The sequence below is a fragment of the Pseudorca crassidens genome, chromosome 17 (genome assembly GCF_039906515.1).
Source record: "Pseudorca crassidens isolate mPseCra1 chromosome 17, mPseCra1.hap1, whole genome shotgun sequence".
Lineage (NCBI taxonomy): Eukaryota > Metazoa > Chordata > Mammalia > Artiodactyla > Delphinidae > Pseudorca > Pseudorca crassidens.
Window position 1 is genome coordinate 5,485,536 of NC_090312.1, and position 17,829 is coordinate 5,503,364.

The 17,829-nt window shown below is 45.2% G+C and overlaps 1 protein-coding gene across 1 annotated transcript in view; it reads left to right on the forward strand.

Annotated features, from left to right (window-relative positions):
• Positions 1–17,829, forward strand: part of FAM135B (family with sequence similarity 135 member B) — a 269,743-nt gene that overhangs the window by 228,994 nt on the left and 22,920 nt on the right. Inside the window, exons 9-12 of the mRNA XM_067712826.1 lie at positions 249–298; positions 6,694–6,849; positions 7,800–7,873; positions 12,128–12,282. Coding sequence (XP_067568927.1) covers positions 249–298; positions 6,694–6,849; positions 7,800–7,873; positions 12,128–12,282 — 435 coding nt within the window. The remainder of the gene's footprint in view (positions 1–248; positions 299–6,693; positions 6,850–7,799; positions 7,874–12,127; positions 12,283–17,829) is intronic.

The following is a 17,829-nucleotide window of genomic DNA, read 5'->3' on the forward strand; positions in this document are numbered from 1 at the left end:
CTGTTTCTCAGAAATGCATCCATGGAACAATGTTGACCTTTATCTGGTGTGAAGCCACATGGCTCCAAATCACCCTCTTTATAAACAGGACCCTTTAGACAGAATAGAGAAGGAAAGTCCACAGAAGCTGTATTTTTTTCTGTGACGTCAATGCCGACTTGAAATCTGTGCTCCGCTCATTCCGTTAACAAATTCTGCATTTCAGTGTGTGTCCATTTAATTGTGTGGGTTTTTTTTTTCTTTCCTAGAGTCACTTGCTGTTGAAGAAACACTCTCTCAGCTGTGCTCAGAGCTACAGGTAATTAGGAAACTGACTCCTTAGTTCTGAATGGCAGTAGTTATGTGGGGCAAACATAGTTGCTTGCTTGGTGTAGAAATCGGAGATGAAAAGACACGACTGGTTACCTCACGTTAGATCTTAAACTGAAGAAATACTCTTCCATCCACTGCCCTAAATCATTGTGTCTCTTAGACACCTGTCGTGTGCCTGGCCATGTGCTAGATATTTTGAAAAACACCAAACAGGTTAACAGGTCTTGGTTTCCCTGACATTCACACTTTTTATTTGTCTATTAACCATGCATCTAACAAACGTTTACTGACTACGGGCTGTGTGCTTCTCACGGAGGGTGACAGAAACCTTGCACCCGTGCTCAGATGGCTCACACGTGGCAGGAGGCCAGCTTCCATGAAGATGATGATTTTGAAAACAGTGCTTTGCATTTGCCCAAAGTTCATCAATCACGTATTAAGAGTACGTGCTTAGTGAGTACTTGGCAAATGCACGCTGTTCTGTTATTTACAATCTCTGGAACGCTTTCACATCCCATTGCGTTGGACGGTCTGGGTGAGCACGGCTATCCTCCTGTAACGAGAGTCAGATGAGGTGGAAAGGAGTGTGTAGCTCAGGGTCGGTGACCCAGCTAATCCATGCTCAGAGCAGAACTCACGAGACTATCTCATTGCAAACTTGACGTTTCTATCTTTTAAACCACTGTTTCTCATCCCTGGCCTCTCAGTAGAAACACATTTGGACTTCAGACGCACCCTGGCCTGGGTCCCATCTAAACAGGTTGAAACAGAGTAGATGGGAGTAGAGCTCAGGGATTTGCATTTTCATTACAAGTTCCCCAGATGAATCAAAACCACAGTGAGATAGCATCTCACACCTGTTAGAATAGCTCTCATCAAAAAGACAAGGGGTAAGTGCTGGCGAGGGTGTGGAGAAAAGGGGACCCTCGTGCACTGTTGGTGGGAATGAAAATCCGTGCAGCTACTGGGGAGGACAGTATGGAGGTTCCTCAAAAAATTAAAAAACAGAACTACCATACGACCCAGCAATCCCAGTTCTGGGTATTTATTTTAAGGAAATGAAATCGCTATCTTGAAGAGGTATCTGCACCCCCATGTCCATTGTAGCATTATATACAATAGCCAAGACATGGAAGAAACCTGAGTGTCCACCCAAAGGGGTAAAGAAAATGCAGTGTGTCTGTCTGCAGTGGAATAGTATACAGCCATCAAAAAGAATGGAATTTTGCCATTTGTGACAACATGGATGAACCTTGAGGGCATGATGCTAAGTGAACTAAGTCATTCAGAGAAAGACAAATACTGTATGATCTCACTTATATGTGGAATCTAAAAACAAAAAAGAAGCTCACAGAAACAGAGACCATATTGGTGGTTGCCAGGGGCGATGGGGGGAGGTGAGGGAAATGGGTGAAGGTGGTCAAAAGGTATAAGCCTCCAGTTATAAGTAAGTTCTGGGGATACAGCATGGTGATTATAGTTAACAATACTGTATTATATATTTTAAATTTACCAAGAGAGTAGATCCTAAAAGTTCTCATCACAAGAAAAAGAAAATTGTAACTATGTGAGGCGATAGGTGTATTAAGTAACCTTATTGTGGCTGTCATGTCGCAGTATGTACACGTATCATTATGCTGTACCCCTGAAACGTACAAATGCACCAGGGGTTCCCCCACTGCAACCTGCGAGTGCAGGGGGAGACATGGATATGCCCCCATGCGTTTGGCCACAAGCAGACACAGAGGAGCATCATGGTCCCTGAACCACTAAGGGATGGGCCGGGGGCCTGAACCCAAGGCCATCTGCGAGCCACTGCAATATTGATGCATCTGGTCCCTGCAGTGGTTCAGGCCACAGCTCAGGCTACCAATGAGTTCTTAGATACATTTCATGAAAACCCAGCGGGTTGCCTGCTTCCTTTGGTACCGGCCCCCAAACTGCAGGGAAAAGGCCCCTGGTTTTGAGTGACAGTGTTGCCTCAGGCTTTATTCGGTACAAAGCAACCAAATTAGCTGACTGCTGCAGGGATGCAGCTGGGTGACACGGAGGGAAAGGGGGAGTCTGGGAGGAGCACAGCCTGGTCTGCGGTTTTTTAAAGGGCTGGCCTGGTGCTGGGAGTGAAAGAAACAAAGCTTCCTCCCTGCCCCCCGCCTCCCCAAAAGGCACATTCACAGCCCACAGAACTTTTAGAGGCAGGACATCGCCACCTAGTGGTCAACCAAGCACATGGTCACAAAAGCATCCATCTCAAGGATGGATTGGACAGTGGAAACTGTTTCAGGTGATTTAAGACAATTTGAAAACATAGAGCTGTACACTCATGGAGAAGTTCATCTGCACCTTTACTCTGTGTGAATCTTACACACATTTCTTAAGCACCTACGGTGTGCCAGCTACTCTGCTATTTGTTGGGAATACAACCGAGATGGCAGAGAGCTTCCCAGGACTAACAGCCTGGGGTGAAACAGATGTGTTCACGCAGGAGGCGCGAGCTCTCAAGAGCATCAGTGCTGGACCAGGAAGTGTAAGACGAGGGGCCTGTGTGAGCACCGGAGGCTCTAGGTGGCATTAGGAGTGAGGCGGGGAGGGAACAACCATGCAAAGCCAGGGCGAGTCTCGACCTGACGGAAGCACCGTGGGTGCTCGGGGCCCAGGACGGCTGCAGAGGGAGTCTTTGAAGCCAGTTGTGGGGGTCTGGGCTGGAAAGGTGATTGGAGCCCACGATCGGGATCCCCGCCGTGCAGCCTGATTAGAAAAGGGATGGCTTGTGCTCTCCGTAACGGGTGGAAAGGTTCTAATGAAACTCAGCAAACAGGTTCAAATCATGTTGACTGTCTACCAGACAGCAATGGAAAAATCCTGGTGTCTGAGTCCTACCCTCAGAGATGGGCCCAAACGCTTTACGGTCTCCCAGTGATTCAGCGTGCAGCCAGGAGTAAGGCCCATGGTGAGAGAACGTGGCTAGCTCAGGGCGTATAAAGCAGACTTTTCTCCACCTGACACCTGCTTACCTTGAAGATGCCACGCAGGCATCACCTCCTCCGGGAAGCCTTCCATGACCCTTTCACAGCACTCAGGACGTATCTCTTTCACAGTACTTTGTAGGTCTAACTATCGAAATAAATAGCTATAACTGGACCATGTGCCCCTTCCAGGACTGGACATACTTATCTTTGGCTTCCCAGAGCTCAGCATACTCCAAGCTCAGACTTCAGTAAACAGAGCAAGGGGCGGAGGTGGTGAGTCAATGAGCAAAGGAGCGTGGCTAGACCCAGATGAAAAGCACGGCAGGGGGGGCTGTATATTTTTCAGGAGCTTCACCTGAAATGGCACTGGGTCCAGACTGCCTCCTTGTCAGCGTGAAGGGCTTCTCTTTTTCTTGCCAGAGAGACCCTTCCACACCCATCATCTGTACCTGAACAGGCCCAGGCCTCTGTGAGAGCAGGAAGGTCCTCTTGTGGCTTCATCAGAAGCTTCCTCAATCTTACCTGGAACCATTGCTGTCATCAACTCGGGGAAGAAAATAATGCTCCTGCCGACACATCTAATGAATGGCTTTTCCTTTCCTCTCTGGGGGCTGAGCTCAGAATTCATGCTGTGTTTGCCAGAATTGCTGGAGTGGACAGTGGGGAGAGCCGTGGGTGTCAGGGCGAGAAGGCCAGTAAAGGAAGTCCAGTTCCTAAGGCACGGGTGCCTCTCACTGATGCAAAGTCACCAGCTGACTCAATGGAGAGTTACCGAGTTTCCATCATCCATCAGCCACAGCGTAGGTACCGAGAATACTGAGAAGGCTGAAGCTTGGGGTGCAGGCAAAGGAGGGTACCGAAGCACCATATGGCAAGTGGTACCATGAGAGTAGTCTGTGCAAGGTCAAGTAGACCGCAAGGAGAAGGGAGGCCAGGCCTACACGTGGCACACAGTAGAAGTTCTGAAAGAACCATCAGGAACAAGAGTGACTGCACGGGCTTCTGAAACAGTTACCTGGTGGAGAACAGGCAAGTCCGAAGTGGTGAAGAGAGGGAGAAAGGAGATTGGAAGAGGCAGTAGGCCTTCCAAGGAGAACGTGCAGCCCGATCAAGGCCCTGGTGCTTGGAAAGAGCTGTGTGTTCAGGTTGGTGTGGCCGGAGCCATGGGCGGCACTGCGCCAGAGGGAAGGCCGGGAACGTTGTCAGGGGCAGAAAGGTGTTCGGTGCTGATGCAGGAGCTTGGCAGTGAGGGTAACGTGTTGGAGAATGTCAAGATAAGCCACTAAGAGACCGTCTAAAAGCCTTACTCTCCAGCCTCGAGGTTTTCCAGTGGCCAGTCACATCCCCTACTCTCCCCAACCCAATCCTTCCTTCTCTGCCTCTTAAGACTTTGGGCCATGCATTATGGGACTGAACCAAGAGTGGACGTTCCATGTTTGGTCCCTGTCTCCCAGCAGAGCCAGTGATGGAAACAGTGCTTCTATCAGAAGACAGGGCCATTCTTTCGTTTTGGAGTTTTGTAGCTTGTGCTGTCACCAAAGACTGATCTTTCCTCTTGGAAGAAGCAGCTTAGAGACGCTGCAGGTGAATGATGCCTTGTACCCGGAAGCTAGTCATTAATTACAAAGCCGCAATACCCAACAATTAAAGAGCCCTACAGAGTGTCAAATTCCTTCTTCTCTGTTTTTCTTTTTTTTTTTTTCGGTACGCAGGCCTCACTGCTGTGGCCTCTCCCGTTGCGGAGCACAGGCTCCAGATGCGCAGGCTCAGCGGCCATGGCTCACGGGCCCAGCCGCTCTGCGGCATGTGGGATCCTCCCGGACCGGGGCACGAACCCGTGTCCCCTGCATCGGCAGGGGGACTCTCAACCACTGTGCCACCAGGGAAGCCCTTCTCTGTTTTTCTTACTCTCAGATGCTTTGCTCCACCCAGCATGCCTTATACTAGCATCAGCCTTTAGTCAAAGAAGAGTGAAGGGAACTTTCAGCGTTTCAAGCGAGGCTTTGAACTTAGTCTCCCCATACATTGTTACACCCAATAAAGGGTTATTTGCTTTGCGCACTCATTTTGCAGATGAAGAAACTGAGGCACATGGCAAAGAAGGAGCTCAGAGATGGGTTTGAAACAGCAATGGTTGTGTGTCCTGCTGCGTCTTCTAAGACAGACACATGCCCACCACTCTTCTTTTTTTCAGTGTTCTTAAGTTGACTTTTTAAGCATATTAAGGATAAGGATGGTATAAACCTATTTTTATTGAAATACAGTTGATTTACAATATATTAGTTTCAGATATACAGCATAGTATTTGATATTTTTACAGATTATACTAAATTTAAAGTTATGAAATATTGGCTCTACTCCTCAGGGTTAACCCACGTTCCTATCTCCTCTGGTGAAAGAGGCTCTCTGCAGGCAGAGACACTCCTTTTCTTTTGAATACATTTACTGAACTTCACTTTATTTATTTGCCGCACCCTGTGGCATGCAGAATCTTAGTTCCCCGACCAAGGATCGAACCCGGGCCCCCTGCATTGGGAGTGCCGAGTCTTAACCACTGGACCGCCAAGGAAGTCCCAAGAGACGCTCTCTAATTCATCTTTGTGCTCCCATGTATTCTAAACATGTGCCTGGGATACGGGAGATGCACATTAAATTCTTGGTGGGTAAGTGATGAAGCGTAGAATTCAGTTAGGCTTGGACCACTGGTTCTCTGGCTGTCCTCAGAGATGTGATCTCTCTTCTCACCTCTCCACAATGAAAGTTACCCCCAGGCAGACGGCTCTCGTAGTTCTAAACTGAAGCTAGCCAAAAGTCCCCGCAAGGGCTCCGGACCTCTGTAGGCTGGGTCCTTCAAGCTTTCGTTAAGGCAACCTGGGATCCTTCTTAAGAAATTTGGAGTGTTGGGGGGAAGATGGTGGCGGGTCTGTTGAGCACGGCCATGTGGAAATCACCTAGCAAGTCAGATGCCGTGAGGTTATAAAGACTGTATTGTTTCTCGGGAGATGTTTTACGACGCCTACTCTGTAAAGGCAGCGTGGCGCCGGGGCTTTGTGGTGAGATGGTCTTGCAGTTGAATCTCAGCTTTGTGTGACCTTGGGTGTGCTATTTCATCCTCTCTCATTTAATTTTTGTATAAAATGATGGCTACAGTAACTTTACCAAAGGTTCATTGTGGGGATTAAATAGGAAAGGGCATATAAAAACACCCAGTGTTCTACCTGCCAACTAGTAAATATTAATAAGTGGAAGCTATCATGATTGTCGAGTAATGAGTTCAGAACGTAATAGGATGCAGAGGAGAGTCCAGAGAAAGGAGAGGGATTCGTTAAAAGCTGAGAAGCCAGTGAAGACTTCAGGAGGCAGTAGCTTCATGGAGCAGAGGTCCTTTACTGCCACCCTTTTGCCTCCCCAGATGTTGAATAATCCAGAGAAGATAGCTGAGCAGATAAGTAAGGATCTTGCCCAGCTGGCCTCCCACCTGATGGCTCTGTGGACCCAATTCCTGGACACGGTGACATTACACTCCCAAGTGACCGCTTATCTCACCCAGGAGCATCACACCTTGCGGGTAAGGGGTTAAATGGTATCAGTTCTCTAGTCATGCACCAGTGATCCTCAAGGAAGCTTTACAACAGTTGGCTCATTGGGCAGAATAAAAGTCGGGATGGACTTCTGTAGACCCAATACTAGCCCTTCTCCACCCTGAACTAGCAGTGAAACTTTATGAACTTCCTTCCGCTCTCCCATCTTTGCTCTACTATTCAAAAAATACCTTCCTTGGCTACTAATCGATAGCAAGCCCATCTCAGGGATATGACGAAGTGCTTTGCTACTGTTTCACAGAAGTGTCTTCACATCTACTCCATTGTTCCCAGCGCATTTTTTGCCACCAGCTTGAGTGCACAGTGGTGGGTACTAACGCATAGTAAAAGACGTTGGTCTTCTCATTTCCAGCAAGAGGACCAAACAGCTAAGTCTGCAAAGTGCTTAGCGGACACACTTGCATGACTAGCCTTGCACAGTCTATTTCATCTGCATTTATCTATGGCCTCTGTGTTCAACGGTCGCATATTCTAGTAGAAGAAATAAGGCCTAAATGTACAAACGACAGAACGCAAGCCGAGAGCAGATTCATAAACATGCATTCAATTGTGTCCATAAATCAGGTTTGTGCTCAGAACCAGAAAGAGAGAGGGCAGCTGGGGGTGGGTAGAAATACTAGTGTTTCAGAACCTCTGGGTTGTGGGCTAAGCTCTCCCTGATATTAATATATGTTACTTCCCTCGTTGAGCCTTAATTTCTTTTTAAAAAGTCAAGGCTAGGGACTTCCCTGGTGGTCCAGTGGTTAAGACTCTGCGCTTCCACTGTAGGCAGCACGGGTTCGATCCCTGGTCGGGAACTAAGATCCCACGTGCTGCATGGTGTGGCCAAAAATAAATAAATAATTAATTAAAAAAAAAAAAGTGAAGGCCAAACCCACCCAGTGAGTTACATTGTTTATACTATTTTATTCCTCAGGTCCGAAGGTTTTCTGAGGCCTTCTTTTATATGGAGCACCAAAAACTTGCAGTCTTGACCTTTCAGGAAAATCTGTAAGTAACCAGTTGCATGCCCACATCGTGAACCCTGAGCGCCAAGGACGTTCTTGTTCAAAGTTAGTTCTTCCCTTCATCTCCAATCATGAAGGAGAGAAGTCTGCCCACCTCTGCACATTCAGGTGCATTTTCTCTGAAGGCAAAAGAGTCAGACAAATTGCAGAGGCAGGAGCTGGCAGGTGTCAGAGAAGATCAGTAGACAAAGTATTTTGTTGTTGTTGAGTATCCTTATGGTTTTGTAGACAGAATCAAGACTTCCTAGGTCCCTGAAGACATCTGTGCTGAGTCCTCTTTGCAAAATGAATTAGAAGCAGGTGGTGTGGGCACAAGCAATGTCAGAAAAAAAAAAATTCACCTGAGACTTTGCAGCAGCTATGAAATGCATTTAGCATAAGAATTAAGGCTGAACTACCTAATTAGGAGGACAGATGAATATCTAAGTTTGACTTCCTCCAGAAAAATTTTAAAAATATTCAGAAAGGGGCTTCCCTGGTGGCGCAGTGGTTGGGCGTCCGCCTGCCGATGCAGGGGACACGGGTTCGTGCCCCGGTCCGGGAAGATCCCACATGCCGCGGAGCGGCTGGGACCGTGAGCCATGGCCGCTGAGCCTGCGCGTCCGGAGCCTGTGCTCCATAATGGGAGGGGCCCCAGCGGTGAGAAGCCCGCATACTGAAAAAAAAAAAAAATCATAAAAGTCAAAGGGTTGACATAAGATGAGGTCATTGTCTCTCATTGTAGATTTCACTTGTGGGCACAATCAGTGCTTCCTCCAAGATGTCTGGCCGTGGCTACACAAGTCCAAGCATTTCTTTGGGTTTCTGAATAGTACGTTTGCCTCCGAACTAAATGTGGATGGAATAGTGTTCGAGATGCTATAGTAAATCCAGCAGGAGAAACACTTGAAATCCATCCATCACTTAGGACAGACGCGAAGATCTTTTCACCTTCATCTTTATAACCTTATTTTCTCCCCACACTTAATTCTAGTTGGAAAGTTACAGCAATGTTGAAGTTTGCCTCATGGATTCTGAAATTGAGAGGGGCACCAAAGAAAACATATCTCATGTTAAAATGGCTTTTCTAGAAATATCTAGAGTCACTCGCTCATGCATTCATTCATTCAGTCCAGCCCCCTGCTAGAACCAACTGTATTTTTTAAAATGAAAATTGGGAGAGTTAATTTGGCAAATATAAGCATCACTTTGAGGACCACTGAGCAAAGCACTGCAATTCAAGACTACTGCAGGACATCTGATTCCAAATCACCACAACGATATGTAAGCCTCAGACTGCCAGGCCCTGGCTGCGTTCCCAAGGAGTGTGAACACACAAGGAGGTGACAGACACATAGGCAGCTAGCGTCCTGGAAGAGTTTTGTTGGAATGACAACCACTTGTACAAAGTACAGATGATATGGTATCCGGAAGACCTGAGTTCAAAATCCTGCTCCTCTACTCGCAGCAGATCCTTGAGAGAATTAATTTTCTGTTTGTTTGTTTGTTTGTTTTTTCCCTGAAGCTCACCTAGTCTTGTTTCCTTAAAATGGGTAGGATAATAGTTGTGAGGATCACATGAGAACATCCATGCACAGGACCCGACCTGGGGCAGCTGCAGACTCTGCTCAGAAAGAGTTAGGTGATGCCTGATGACTTACACAAATGTTTGCTCTTCACATAGACGCTGGGGAACAGAATAAAGATGTTCTCCCCATGGGTCACTCATTCTAGTGGAGAGACAGGCAAGAAGTACATGATATCATTTCAGATAGTGATCAGTAAAGAAAAACACATCAAGGTAAGGACCTAGAAAATTATGAGAAGAGGTATGGCCAGGGTCCTCATAAATGTTTCACAACTAGCTCTCAGGAAAGCAAAAACAAACAAAAAAACCTCCAGTCTGTAGTGTTTGCCAATTTCCATGTGTCATGCTCCCACCATAGTCAATTTCAAGCCAGGGATGTGTTAGCACTGAATGTGGATTCAGGAAGAGATGTAAACAGCTGGCTCTTGCAAGCCAATATGAACTGGCTCCAGCACTTCATCTTACTTCATTGGAACCGTATGCCCCGTGATGAGCAGTTCTCCATTTTCCCCTCTCCCAACCCGTGGCAACCACTTTGATTCTAGGAATCAAGTAAAGTCAGATTCTAGGAATCTGACTAGTGTAGACGCCTCCTGTATAGCGGAGTCATGCAATGTTTGTCCCTCTGTGACTGGCATTATTAGCATAATATTCTCAAAATCCATCCCTGTTGTCACAGATTGCAGAATCTCCTTTTTCGAGGCTGAATAATATTCCATCGTCCCACATTTTCTCTATCCATTCATCTGTCCATGGGCAGTGAGCTTGTTTTCATATCTTGGCTGTTACGAATAGTGCTGTTATGTGCATAGGAGTGCTAATATCTCTTAAATATACTGATCTCAATTATTTGGGATAAATAGTCAGAAGTGGGATTGCCAGCTCATATGGTATCTCTATTTTGAAGTTTTGGAGGAACTTCCATACTGTTTTCCACGGCAGCTGCACCATTTTGCCTTCCCCTCAACAGGGCACAAGGGTTTCAGCCTCTCCACGTACTCACCAACACTTGTTTGTTCCAGTAACAGCCATCCTAACAGGTGTGAGGTGGTAGCTCATAGCGTACATGCCCTGGAATTTTTAGTTATTTGTTAACACGTGAGAAGCATTGTGTGAGGTGTGTCGTCACATTCACAATGTCTGTATGCTACGTTCCAGCAAGAGAGAACTCCCTGCCTGAAATAACTTAGTTCTGACTCTCCAGCACCTATCCTGTTGTATTATAATTACCTGATTAACCACCTAACTTATTCATGACTCTATAAGTTCCTAAGGTCCAGAATCAAGTTTCAATCCTCTAGGTTTACTCCCTACCCTGTGCACACCATCCTATGCACGTTGGTGTTCAATCAATATACTTTGTTAATAAGCTGAAAACTGGACCAAAAATTGATGATAGCTGAGAAGTGCAGAACTGATTGCAACAAAATTCCATTTAAATATTCAGACAGAGGTCCAAAGAATGATGAATTTGCAACGGCCTTCATGGCTTTGAGGGAGAGAATAAATTGCTTCTCTTTTTCTTTCATAGGTTAAAATCCCATTGAGAAATAAGAGGCAAATGAAATACACATTTAATATTTATGTTAAATATACGTATATAAAATAGCATATGTGCGTACATGTCCTTCTTCATCATATTTCTTACTGAGGATGCTGGATTACAGAAGTTGCTCTGGCCTGTGCAACGTTCCACAGCTACAGCACTGTTCTCTGCGGGCAGATAATCTAAAGGGCTGGAGAGTGAGTTTGGGACTTCCAGAGTCAGGCTGCTCTAAAAACGTCTGCAGTTGGACAAAGAGACAGAAAGACAGACAGACAGAAAGTAGCTATGCGTGCTCAATTCTTCTCCCAAACTCACCAACCCGATAAGAGCATCATCTTCGCTTGGGCAAGAGTGAGTGAGCTGGCATGGAGAAAAATGATGGATTGTTAATAATTTTCCCTTCATGGGGGAAAAATAAACTCTTGCCATTTTGCAGGGACTTGAGAGAAGGGAGTAAACATTTTCCACCAGCCCAGCCTTTGAACTAGGAATACTATTTATTTCAAATTCTGGAATCATATCGCTACTCGTGGAGTGATATCTGGGTCATGGAGGAGGAACAAGGGGCCTTTTAAAATCCTACAGGCAGGAAACCAGAAGTATGGCTCCTGAACTAGGGGAATGGATACCCTAATCAAGGATCCTGTTGTCCACACAGCAAGCAGTAAAAAGGCAATTTTAGATGGTTCTGAATTCAGATGCCACCAAATATGATTAAGACCCTAAGTGCTGTAGGTAGTTAGAGAAATAGGAGTAAAGTATATATAGATTTAGGTGTTTCCTCCAAAACACGGATTTACGATTCCTAGCCATTTAGAAACTCAGCGTCCATTCCACTAGAATGGTATCTATTACATTCTACTAACTGGTATGCGCTAAATGCCCTGGGGTTTTGCCTAAACGCACAATCCGTGTCAGCACCCAGAGCAGGTCTGACTCAAAGCAGACTAGGGCTTTGGGGGCTGGGCAGGTAGCTGGGAAGAAAGGGGGGGGAGACAGACAGATGACAATTGTTAGAGTCTACTGAACATCTTCTGAATGCTGTCTTGGGATAAGAGGGATGGAACAGTAAGTTTAAAACCTTTAAATCTTCCTTGAATGCTCATCGGGTCTGTGTTCCCCAGGATTCAGACCCACAGCCAGCTGTCTCTGGATGTCCGGAATTCAGAGTACCTCGCCACCATGCCCCCTCTCCCCGCAGAGTGTCTGGACATTGACGGCGACTGGAACACTCTGCCCGTTATCTTCGAGGACAGATATGTGGACTGCCCTGCCACAGGTGTGTCTTCTTTTTTGCTTTGGAAACCTCAAGGGTAGGGCTTGCCACTGGGTTCCCATCAGTTGCTCTGTTTACATCCCAGCAGCCATGGGAACAAATCAATGAAGTATTTGTCAGTTCCTAGAGGAGAAGCAAGAGCTAAGGTTAAGCTTGTTATTGGAAATGACTTTGTTGCCATGAATGGACAAAGCAATGGAAGCAAAGGACATTTCTAGTCAAGACTCCCTTTTGGACTCCTGGGGTGGAATTGTATTTAGTGCTTCAGTGTTTTCACCTGTAAGATGGGAACCAACTTCTCCCCCTCACCAGAGTCCCCTGAGAGTCAGATGGAGATCTTTTCTTATCTCAAGTGTACAATTCAAATATAAATTCATTTCTGGTTGAACCTAAATGGCATTCGGTTGACATTCCTATGCGGTGCTTGCTTTATGGAACGAGCCAGGTAAAGTATTTGAGAAAGTGGGCACATAAATATATGGATTAATGGATGAACGGCTCACTTCAGGGGGAAGAGGTAACGTGTGTGTGTGTGTGTGTGTGTGTGTGTGTGTGTGTGTGTGCAGATTGCAATCTGTTTCGCTGGGCCTGCACAGAGTTTGTTAATGAACTGATCCATCAGCTGGAAGGAGCCTAGTGCAAACTGTAGAGAGAATGTCCGTTCCCTGTCCCCTGCACAGCCCTGCTCATGGAAACACAACAAGCTCGTACAAATGACAGAGCTGAAAGAGACCCATGATCCCTTAAAGGACCAAACTATGCCAGCCCCTATGCTGGAGGTTTTATGAGCTTTCTCTCTTTAACCCTATAAACAACCTCAGAAGTCTATTTAACAGAGAAAAACTGAGGCACAAAGAGGGTAAATGTTAATCAAAGATGACCCAGCTTGTCAAAGCCAGCATTCAAAGCTGAGTCACTGCAGTGTCAAAGCCCGTGTCAGCTTGTCATCTCTGGGCAAAATATTTTTTAAACCATTCTATTGGGGTGCCCATCATTAAAGGAGAGGCCCCTTCAATTTCAGAGTTTCCGCAATCTGAGATTTGTAGGATGTTTAAAAAAGTCTAGGTGACTTCCAAGGGCTGCAACGTTGCAAACCAAGGATGTTATTCGGTTTTCAGTTGTACCCTGACATCTAGTGTCTACGCTCTGTATGACGGCTTGACTGCGTGTGAGCTCCAGAGATGGCAGCCAACCAGCTGCTCAAAACGATCTCAATACTCCCTAGTGGCCTATATAGGAAAAGAATCTAAACAAAAAAGTAAAACAGTGGATATATGTATAACTGAGTCACTGTGCTGTACACCTGAAACTAACACAATGTTGTAAATGAACTATACTCCAATAAAGGTACAAAATAAACAAATAAATAAATAAAATTTGGCATATATATATATATATATATATATTGAAAGAAAAAAAAAGCTCAGAACATTGGATTGAGACTCTGTGTGTGTGTACATATGTACATATGTTGATCTTCATTGTAGTTATATGATTGAACTACAGAAAATTTGAACAGTTAGAGAAGATATTTAAAATAAGCACCCACTATCAGACCCCCTAATACTATCATTATTAGACTTCAGATCACCTTCCAGTCTTCCTTTTACATGCATATTCATGGGTACTCTAGTGGGTATACGTCTCAGTCCCCCAGCTCACATGTGCTCTATATACTATCACATAGCTTTATGTTTTATAAACCAACCTCATTTCAGCTGAGCCCCATCCCTCCTGCAGCTTTAGCTGGAAAGTCAATCTCAGCCTTTCTGGGGCTCCCTGACAACACTCTTTACTGCCCATCACATCACTGCCCTAGTGTTTCACAGCGGCAAGACACTGTTAGGGGAGGTCTTTCTAGGGCCATCTGCCCACGCAGGTCCCTGGAAGCCATGCACCGTCCACATCTACAGAGCGTTTTAGGGCCGGCATTGCTTTACAACTTCTGTTATGTGCTTTGGACATGGGACTCGGCTGAGGCTAGGACCCCAGCATTTACGGTCACATCTCCCTGGAAGAACCCCAAGGCAGTTGCTCTCAGAGGCCTGAATACTTCCCCAAGGCTTCCCTCACACGCCTCTCACCTGATCCATCCCCATCCCCAAAACTACTTCTACAGAGTCACCTATATCCATGCTCAAACCCCAAAGATATTCTTATTTTTGAAAATTTTATTGAAGTAGTTGATTTACAATGTTGTGTTAGTTTCAGGTGTACAGCAAAGTGATTCAGTTATATATACACATATCTATGTAAATATATATAGTCTTTTTTTACATTTTCGTCCATTATAGGTTATTACAAGATATTGAGTATAGTTCCCAGTGCTACACAGTAGGTCCTTGTTGGTTATCTATTTTATATATAGTAGTGTGCATATTTGAATCCCAAACTCCTAATTTATCTCTCTCCTCCTCCCCTCTGGTGACCCTAAGTTTGTTTTCTATGTCTGTGAGTCTATTTCCCAAAGCTATTCTTGAGGTTCTTGCTGTTTTACACTTTACTTTGGTGATGCTTTAATCCTGGAGCAAAAGTATTAGCGAATAAAGAATTATTTTCTTATTCCTCAAGGGCTTGGTGGCCTTAATTTTTATAATTTGCAATGAAGTTTTTGGGTTTGTATCCCATTCTTTTAGTGTAGTGGAAAAAGGGAAAGAAAAGAATTTCGTTTTCATACTAAAATTGTAATGTTTCTTCGTGGTCTGCTGTAGTACTGTGGCTGGAATACTTAACCTGTACGAGGAACTTGCAAATTCTGTCTATATGATCTGTAATCCCTTCTCTCACCCACCCCCTCGCTCTCCTGTCCCAAGGCAATTCGGCTGTTTTCCTAAGGTCTTAAGTTGGCCAGATTGCCTGGATTTGAAATTTTTTTTGCCAGCATCTAGTAACTGTATGAAATTGGGCAACAGGGGTTGTGGTTTCTACTCCATAGGCTACTGGGAGCAGTGGATAGTTTCGTCCACTGGCACAGAGGAAGTTACGAATGCACGTCAACTAATACCGTTAGTCTCTGAGTCTAAATCCATCCTCTGTGAATCAGATCCTTTGCTACTCTCATTTTTCCCGTAGTTGTAGTAGTGAAATTAAAATAGCTGTTTTGACAGTCTACTTCCTCACTGGGCTTCCTATGTCCTGTCTTAACTGTCTATGATAAATCTTTCCTTTTTGTTTCAAGAACCCACTAATCCACCTGTTACTTGTAATATAAGGACCAGACTCCTTACTCCTGCGAGGCACTCAAGTTCATCCATATTGTGGGCTCTTTCTTCCTGTCTAACCTCATGCCCTTCCCCTGCTTCCTCTGTTCACTCTTGCTGCGTCCACGTGGGATCCAACCAACACCTGCAGACTATGCCGCCCAGACTCCTGGGCCTTTGCGCACACTACCCTCCCTACTTAGGTTGACCCATTGTCTCCTTTTATGAAGAAGCTCAATTCGTATTTTCCAGCATACAACCCACATGTTTTGGTAGGAGACCCAGTTGTCCTGTACCATGTTTGTTTCCCAATATTTTGAAAATCCCATAAAGACAAAGAGTGGTTCACTGTTGTAACTGATCCCCACTTTCCCTCTCTCTAAACCTTGGCCCAGTATAGGGCTTTGCACATAGGATATGTCAATCTACCATTTGTAGGACTAAATAATATTGAAATTGTGTTTTTCACATCGGTACAAACAGTCGATGAGAGTAATAGTCATTGTTCTGCTGCATTTCTGAGCTATTCTCAATTCATTCTATGAACACAATTCATTGGCTGTGAAGTAGCCAGGATGCTAGCCTTGGGGATATAGATACTTATAAAACACAAACTCTTCTCTCCAGGGGGAACAAGCCATGCCCACATGGATCATGGTATGGTGGTAGATGTGTTACACTACACGTGTGTAGAGGAGACACTAGGAATTTGCAACAGAGAATGTCTAACTTGCGGTAGGGTGTGAGACAGTTCCCCAGAGGAAGGGAAATTTGCTCAGTGTCTCAAGATGCAAATAACATGTCCAGGGAAGGAAGAGATTCATTCTTCACAATCTTTGTTCTAATCCTTGACCCAGTCTGAAATTTCACTCAAAGGATGAGATGATGATGTCTAAAAGCTCCATATAGTTTTTAAGTAAGTGTCTCAACGGTTTACTCCATGATAATGTTAATAATGATTATATTCATTTAACTTCGTTAAAATTGCATGGAAGATTTAAACTGTTTAAAGAAAATAAAAGGCCAGTCCCCTTTTTTGTGTGTTTGGTGTATATGAAAATTGAATAATCTATCATATAGCTTTCTCAAAAGAGATGTGTTACAGTCACTTATCCCAATTATGCATATTGGGAGGGGGAGAGAGAGAGAGAGAAAGAAAATAAAAGAAGGAGGAGGGGAATGAAATAGAAGAGAAAAGAGACCAGGGGAGAGAATGAGAGACATAATAGTTTACCCTCAAGAAAAGTAAGAAAAAGAAGGTCACACTTTGGCGCGCCTCCATCCTGCTATAACGACCAAAGCGAACCTGGGAGCCTCTTGTGGTCTGAGTGCCGTGTATGATAATTGCCCTGGTTACGGAGCTCAAGCTTGGCAGCGTTTCCCGTCAGAAAGCAGAAATCTGTCTTCCCCATGTGTCCATTTCATATCAGAAGTCTGCTCTGAGTTATGGCTGTGAGGCCCACTGGTTACTATGAACCTGCCCACCCGAGAAGAAAATGTATTCAACTAGGAAAAAGGCTTATTGTTTTTTTCTAACTGTCCGAGGTCTCACAGCTGGCAAGTGTCAGTGTCAGGATTGGAGACCAGGGGCTCCTGGCTCCAAAGCATTCTCTATACTCTGTAAATACTGTACACAAGATGGGTAAATGTTTTACTATTTGTAAGTGGTAATTATTCAAAATGCTTTTTACTAAGTAAAAGGTAAATCAAGAATTTTAATCGGTGGCAGCTTTTGCATTAGTGTGACGCATTTCTGACACTGATAATCCGGTATTAGGGCAAACCTCACAGGTTAAGGGCACAGTCTCTGATACGATTGTCCTTCCTTCACAACTCAGCCACAAGCTCGGGGGTTCTCAGGCCTCCCAGACTTCTGACCAACTGGCTACCAATCCAGGGATTCCCATGACCCCCTCAGGTTTGATAATTTGCTGGAACAATTCACAGAACTCAGGAAAGGGATATACTTATGATTTCAGTATTATTAGAAAGGATACAAATAAAGACCAGCCAGTCATAGGGCGAGGTCTGGAAGGGTCCCAAACATGAAACTTTTATGCCCCCAGGACTGCTATTCCTGGTATATGAATGTGCATTGCCCACCGGGGAAGCTTAGTCAATCCTCCATGTCTAGAGTTCATACCGCGTTTCATAATGTAGGCATGATTGATTGAATCGTGGGCCGCGTGAAGGAACTCGATCCCCAGCCCATCTCTCCTCTCCAGAGGTTGTACCGATGTCACCTCGTTCAAATCCTCAGTCAGCTAGTCACGTGGTTGGTCTTTCTGGCATGGCCAGCCCCCCTCCTGAGTCACCTCCTCAATGCAGACTGTCAGAGGACTCACCATGA